The sequence below is a fragment of the Coregonus clupeaformis genome, chromosome 24 (assembly GCF_020615455.1).
Source record: "Coregonus clupeaformis isolate EN_2021a chromosome 24, ASM2061545v1, whole genome shotgun sequence".
Lineage (NCBI taxonomy): Eukaryota > Metazoa > Chordata > Actinopteri > Salmoniformes > Salmonidae > Coregonus > Coregonus clupeaformis.
In genome coordinates, this window is record NC_059215.1 from 17,306,214 (window position 1) to 17,313,680 (window position 7,467).

General features: G+C 40.1%; 1 protein-coding gene across 1 annotated transcript in view; it reads left to right on the plus strand.

Annotated features, from left to right (window-relative positions):
• LOC121537903 (extended synaptotagmin-1) overlaps positions 1-7,467 on the plus strand; it is a 47,410-nt gene extending 39,943 nt beyond the window's left edge. The window contains exons 24-31 of the mRNA XM_041845545.2: positions 269-355; positions 718-864; positions 1,427-1,566; positions 4,174-4,260; positions 4,587-4,724; positions 6,002-6,107; positions 6,227-6,276; positions 6,365-7,467. Coding sequence (XP_041701479.2) covers positions 269-355; positions 718-864; positions 1,427-1,566; positions 4,174-4,260; positions 4,587-4,724; positions 6,002-6,107; positions 6,227-6,276; positions 6,365-6,392 — 783 coding nt within the window. The 3' untranslated portion in view covers positions 6,393-7,467. The remainder of the gene's footprint in view (positions 1-268; positions 356-717; positions 865-1,426; positions 1,567-4,173; positions 4,261-4,586; positions 4,725-6,001; positions 6,108-6,226; positions 6,277-6,364) is intronic.

A 7,467-nucleotide genomic window follows, 5' to 3' on the forward strand; every position in this document is an offset into this window, starting at 1 on the left:
GAAACTAGCTGAAACGAGTCACCTACGATTCCCCACATGGCAGCTTCTTGTCATTGTTGCTAGCTATCTGGCCATCCAGAATCACAACAACTCATGGACTTCTGCCACGTTGAAGCCAATGCATAGTTTTTGTGACGTTGTCAGCTAACCCATCTATAGTTCTCTTCACTCCACGTCTATTTACAAATATGCTTACTAGAGAATACAAAATGAAGTATGGACAATTTTTGTTTTATCTTTGGTTTCTCCATTAATCTATTTTTCAAAGGTGTGTGAGCGCTCTACATCTCCTCAGTGGGATGAAGCTTTCCACTTCCTGGTTCGTGACCCTAAAGAGGAACTCCTTATAGTGAAGGTGAGTGAAGGGTCCACCAGGGTTGAAAAGTAAACATGTGTTTTACTGTATGAACGTCTTGGCTTAAGATTGTTTTTCTCTTGCTGCTGATAGTAGTGTTAACACGTTTTCATAGATCGCTTACACCTATTGATATGCCATTCAAAGCTGGGAGACAATGTGTTGACATTGGAATGATGACATTACGGTGCCCTATGTTTTCTCTGATGTGTGTATATGTGTGTGCGTGTGTGCGATTGTGAGTGCATGCGTGTCTGTCTATGTTTCGTGTGCACCATCTATGTTTCGTGTGCACCCATCTATGTTTTGTGTGCACCCATCTGTGTGCGTGTGTGTGTGCCTGTTTCTCTGTGTGTGTGTAGCTGTCCCACAGCTGGGGCCAGGCCCTGGGCATGGTGGTGTTGCCCCTGAGAGAGGTCCTGTCACAGCAGGGCCTGGTGCTGGACCGATGGCTCAGTCTGGACGGGGCCCTCCCAGAGAGCCAGATTCTACTGAGGGCCACACTCAAGGTTAACTCATAATGCAGACACACACACACTCTGTAACAAACCACTGTCCAGACCTGGGTTCAAATAATATTTGTATTCTCCCAAATACTGTATCTGTGCTAGATTGAGCTTGTCTGGCACAAGGGAACAGTAAAGTGTAAACTCTGCCCATCTGGCATTTCAGGCAGGCTCAATCAAATGCTCAAAGTATTTGAAAGAAAGCAAATACGATTTGAACCCAGGTCTGACCCATACACACACACTCTATATACCAAACAAACTCAATACTGTCATATGATTTTCATACTCTGTACTAAACTCAACACTGTCCCATGACTATTTCTCCAAAACAACATGATTCCATTTGCTCTGAACACCCTCTTTCTACATTAATGTCATCATGTGAGCTCTTCATACTTTCTATCCCGATAACAATTTTACTGTCACATGTCTCTTACTCATAAATGTTATATTTTATCTGTTTTTCAAAAGTGTGTTGTCACTGTGTGTGAAATTACCTTTAAAATGGAATAAACTGAAGCTTGAAATTTGAGAGGAATATGAAATGTCCTTTTTCCTTTAGATGTTGAACACCCAGCTGGCAGTGTGTCGTAGTGGTGTGTCCAGTGATTCTACTGAGGAGGGCAGTGAGGAAAGAGACCAGGTCATACACAGACGGGACACTGAACCAAACCTACGACACAGATCACCGTTCTCTCAATTGTGAGTCATTCTGAAGCTCACACTCGCATCAACGCCTCATTGTGTTCCGGTCACATTACAGTACAGTACATTACAGTACAGTACATTACAGTACAGTACATTACAGGACAGTACATTACAGTGCAGTACAGTGAGAACTGAGAACTGATGTCCAATGGGCCTGCATGGCACACGTTGTTCTTCTCACTGCAGTTTACTGTACTGTAATGTGCTGTACTATAATGTGTCCTTAACCATAGAAATAACACATTTCTGTGGTTTAAAATGATCATAACTAGGGCCCAGAGTGTTTCCTGACCTCGTGACCTGACCAGGAAGAACTCTGGGCCTAGTCATAATCAATGAGCAGGTTGACGTTTATTGGGATGAATCTTGTCCTGCAGGCAGAACTAAGCGATTTCCGCAAGATGGGCCAGCTGCAAAGTCAACATTGGCTATTTAAAAAAAAAAAACATTAAAACAAAAAGCAGGTTTTTGGTCTTAATTTAAGGGTTAGGCATTAGGGTTAGCAGTGTGGTTAAGGTTAGGGTTCGGCATTAGGGTTAGCAGTGTGGTTAAGGTTAGGGTTATGCATTAGGGTTAGCAGTGTGGTTAAGGTTAGGGTTCAGCATTAGGGTTAGCGGTGTGGTTAAGGTTAGGGTTAGCCATTATGGTTAGCAGTGTGGTTAAGGTTAGGGTTCAGCATTAGGGTTAGCAGTGTGGTTAAGTTTATGGTTAGGCATTAGTGTTAGCAGTGTGGTTAAGGTTAGGGTTAGCCATTATGGTTAGCAGTGTGGTTAAGGTTAGGGTTCAGCATTAGGGTTAGCAGTGTGGTTAAGTTTATGGTTAGGCATTAGTGTTAGCAGTGTGGTTAAGGTTTGGCATTAGGGTTAGCAGTGTGGTTAAGGTTATGGTTAGGCATTAGGTTTAGCAGTGTGGTTAAGGTTAGGGTTAGGCATTAGGGTTAGCATCGTGGTTAAGGTTAGGGTTCGGCATTAGGGTTAGCAGTGTGGTTAAGGTTACTGTCCGGTTTAAAATAATATTTTATGACTTTGTGACTGTGCCAGCTAGTGACCACTAGAGCTGCTTCCAGAACAAAATTAATTACGAAAAATGCTAACCTGCAATGAATTAATACATGTATAATCCATGTAAACTGTCACCATGGGAATTCTCAATTGGGCAAAAGTTCGTCCTCGTTGTTTGTCCTCCGTTTATGCATTTCACCAAACAATTTCATACACATCAAATCAAAAATTATTTATGATAGTAAATCTAATACAAAATAAGCACATTGTGGGCAGGATTCATTCTTCGGTATCATCACAATCCAATTCCATGTATTCAAAACAAAGGTTGGTTTGCTCATAGTTTTGTTGACTTTCCATTTGCGCCCAGAAACACAATCCACAATAGAAATAAGGAAGGGTGAATACAATAGAGGAACACAACTGATATGAATGTACTGGCCTATATTCAAACCAAAGTAAAGCTCTATAATGGAATATCACAATGTTGGAGATGATGACTTAGGAGTAACCCAAAGTTATGTATAAGTAACACAACTGATTTCTCTGCATGTTCGCAATATTGTAAAAAATCATAACAATTAGACAGTCCCCACTGACCACGTCTTTCCATATATTGTACATGGTATGACACTGATGGGGTGATTTAGAATTTCATGCAGTAGTATTTACTGAATGCCGGAAAACAGTGAACACAATTGCACACATTTCTGTTCTGATCAAAACAATGTTTTAATATTCTGTCAACAAAACACTTAAGACCTCATTTTGTATTCACTGATGACATTTGTATTTAATGTTTTGCAAAAGGTGGTCTAAGATATGCAAGTCATGTACTAAGGCAAGAAAATGATCAGAAGCTCTGTAAATATATTTGAGCATTTTATCATTGCTGTTCTGCTATAGATACGTTTCAACACAAATCAAAAATTGTTTGTACAGGATTGAGAAACTGTAATAGGCGAACGGAGGAGTACACTCTTTTAAAAAATGGTGCTATCTAGAACCTAAAAGGGTTCTTCGGCTGTCCCCATAGAATAACCTTTTGAAGAACCCGTTTTGGTTCTAGGTAGAACTCTTTCATGGAAACCAAAATAGTTCTACCTGGAACAAAAAAGGGTTCTCCTATGGGGACAGCCGAAGAACCCTTTTGGAACGCTTTTTTCTAAGAGTGTTGAGTAATGAGGTGTATCCTACCGGAGTCCTGCTGTAAGAGTTTTGAAATGTGCCACACCCCCTTCGAATCAGTTGTTGTTTTATCAGAGTAGAAAAGCATGCACACATTTATTTGAAATATGCTACTTATCCTTTTATCTATAAAATGTCTAGCACAACTAGCTACATTTCTTTTGATCACTTTTCATATGTATTTTGGGATTCCTCCTCTGTAAACGTAATTTGCCTGATGACATGCTAGTGGAGAAGGAGAGTCTCATTTCATACAAGCACATTTGTTTCCACATTTCCTCTCCTCACCCCCTCCCCTTGATTACCTCTGACCTTTTTCAAAAGGAGGCGAGGAGAGGACGGGGGAGAAGACGTGAGGAGTCGAGTAAAACCAATTGAGATTCTCCCCGTTTACCTTTTTCTCTTCTCTCAGAGGTGATCAGAGCCCTGGCCAGGTGAAGCTACAAATTGGCTACTCAATAGAGGAGAACAGGCTGTACATCATCGTCCTCTCCTGCAGGTCTGTCCTGAACAAAATTACCCACAAACAATGCACTGGATTTGCTGGTGGTTTACAGTAACTTGCCGTATAGTGCTATAGCCTTCATGTTCTATTGTTTTTTAATGTAATGTAAATGCATTCAGAATATTTGTGAATGTGAAGCCATTGTTATATTGTATTTGAATTAATACATAAATATTCTTAAAAAATAAAGAGAGAAAAAAGTTAGCCCCATAAGACTGTTTCAATGGGCTATTGTTTGTCTACTTCCAGTATGTGAACATTGTGCTTCCTGTACCCAGTGTCTGACACAGTTTGTCACCCAGTTCTCTGTTTGCCTTTAGGGGCCTGCCAGCTTGTGGGTCTGCTAAGGATGGCTCCAACCCCTATGTCTCCTTAATCCTTCTGCCGGACAAGAACAGGACCACCAAGAGAAATACCATCACCAAGAAGAGAGACCTCAACCCTGAATTTAACGAGAGGTGAGATGGGAGGTGAGACTAGAGAGAGGGAATGTGTAGGGACAGGAGGTTAGAGACAGGAGGGGACACCAGGAGACTAGAGAGAGGGAATGTGTAGGGACAGGAGGTTAGAGACAGGAGGGGACACCAGGAGACTGGAGAGAGGGAATGTGTAGGGACAGGAGGTTAGAGACAGGAGGGGACACCAGGAGACTAGAGAGAGGGAATGTGTAGGGACAGGAGGTTAGAGACAGGAGGGGACACCAGAAGACTAGAGAGAGGGAATGTGTAGGGACAGGAGGTTAGAGACAGGAGGGGACACCAGGAGACTGGAGAGAGGGAATGTGTAGGGACAGGAGGTTAGAGACAGGAGGGGACACCAGGAGACTAGAGAGAGGGAATGTGTAGGGACAGGAGGTTAGAGACAGGAGGGGACACCAGAAGACTAGAGAGAGGGAATGTGTAGGGACAGGAGGTTAGAGACAGGAGGGGACACCAGGAGACTGGAGAGAGGGAATGTGTAGGGACAGGAGGTTAGAGACAGGAGGGGACACCAGAAGACTAGAGAGAGGGAATGTGTAGGGACAGGAGGTTAGAGACAGGAGGGGACACCAGAAGACTAGAGAGAGGGAATGTGTAGGGACAGGAGGTTAGAGACAGGAGGGGACACCAGGAGACTGGAGAGAGGGAATGTGTAGGGACAGGAGGTTTTCCAGACCATGTAACTCTGGGCCCTAGTTATATAATAGTTTGTTCGGTACTGTTCTCTAGCTTTTGGTATGTCTAAAGTCCTAGCCCTATGTATGAAACGATCAGCTATACAGTAGTTAGTTGTGTGTTATTACTAGCACTGACTTTGCTGATAGCTACTTATCGAGGAAAAGTGTACTTACTATGCCTGTGATATGTGGTTGTCCCACCTAGCTATCTTAAGATGAATGCACTAACTTTAAGTCACTCTGGATAAGAACGTCTGCTAAATGACAAAAAATTAAATGTGATAATATTATTTGGAATAGTTATGTATAATAATACTATGTGGAATAGTTATGTGTAATAATACTATGTGTAATAGCTATGTGTAATAGTGATGTGTAATAGTTATGTGTAATAATACTATGTGTAATAATACTATGTGTAATAGCTATGTGTAATAGTTATATGTAATAATACTAAATGTAATAGTTATGTGTAATAATACTATGTGTAATAGCTATGTGTGATAGCTATGTGTAATAATACTATGTGTTATTACATATACTAATATCTGGCATTGTATGTCTTATCATTTTGTGCAGGTTTGACTTTGACTTCACTCTGGAGGAGTGCATGCAGAGAAGACTTGACCTGACTGTCAAAAACAACGTCTCCTTCATGAGCAGGGAGAGAGAGCTCATTGGAAAGGTATTATTTGTGTAAAATCCTTAAATATATTTTCTCTAATTATTTAGCCCATTTAGTCGTTCTAATGTAATATTTACTTCTCCAAGTGAGGTGAACTGTGTTTTTGTTGTTGTGTTTAGTTACAGCTAGATCTTGACCAGATAGACCTGGAGAATGGCGACACACAATGGTAAGTGCCATCCCATGTGCTACCTCTTCTACATTTGTTCATATGCATTCCACATTACTTTGATTGATAAGATCTCTTACTTTCTCAGGTACGATTTAGTAGAGGAGACCAATTAGATGAGATGATGGCCTCACATCCCTGCAGTGCAATGTTACTTTGACTACTGCTTGTTCTGTATGGTTTATTTTATATTTTTATTCAGCCAATGCACAATGGGACCACCACTGAAGAATCACTTACATTACATATCATCCCAACAATATCACAATTTATCTGTAAAAAGAATAATTACAAATGATAGATTTGGTCAGTCTTATTACAGTCTTACGAAGGCTCTGGAAGAAAGAATTCCTACATTCCTAATTCGAGTCTGAGAAAGTGTTCTTTAGAATCTTTTGGCTGAGTAGATATTTGATATGAAGGCAAATATGTTGCTCCTAAAGGAATCTATCTTGAAAAGCATAAAGTATTTTATAACCCCATAGTTCAGAAAATGCAGCAAAAATCCTGAACAGTTTAAACCTTCAGGTATTTTGAGTTGTTCTCATCACTTCAGTTCTTATTTACTACAAAAGTAATTGTTCTCGGAGGGTACTTTCTTACTTTGTTGCATTGTTTCATTTGTTTTATTACAAAGCTATATCAACCATCTTGAGATAAGTGTTTTAGAGTTAATAGCGACCAGGGCCCAACATACTGAGTTACGGGTACTGGCAGATATGATGATGAGGGTGCTGAAATGTTACCCTGTAGTTTTAGAGCATTTACGTGCCAACATGGATGGATTTTACAATCCTGAAATTATTACTTTTATATTTGTAAAACTTTTTTTTTTTTTTATGAATCAATCATTTTGTTACATTGTTTTTATGTTTGTATTTTTGCCTTATATATTCCAATACTGTGAACAATTTGAGAAGATTGAGAATAATGTTTATACTGATTGTGTTCATTCTGTTCCAAATGAAGAAGTTTTGTATGTTTTAATCAGATGTATTTAAAAGTTGATTTTATAATTCAGGAAAAGTGTTAGGAAATGACCCAGACCCTCACATTTGCCACTGAAAACACACTCTAGCTTTACAGTAATGCAAAGTCTGAATCACTGTTCTTTTATTTGATAAAGAGAACATTATACAGTGGGAAGAACAAGTATTTGATACACTGCCGATTTTGCAGGTTTTCCTACTT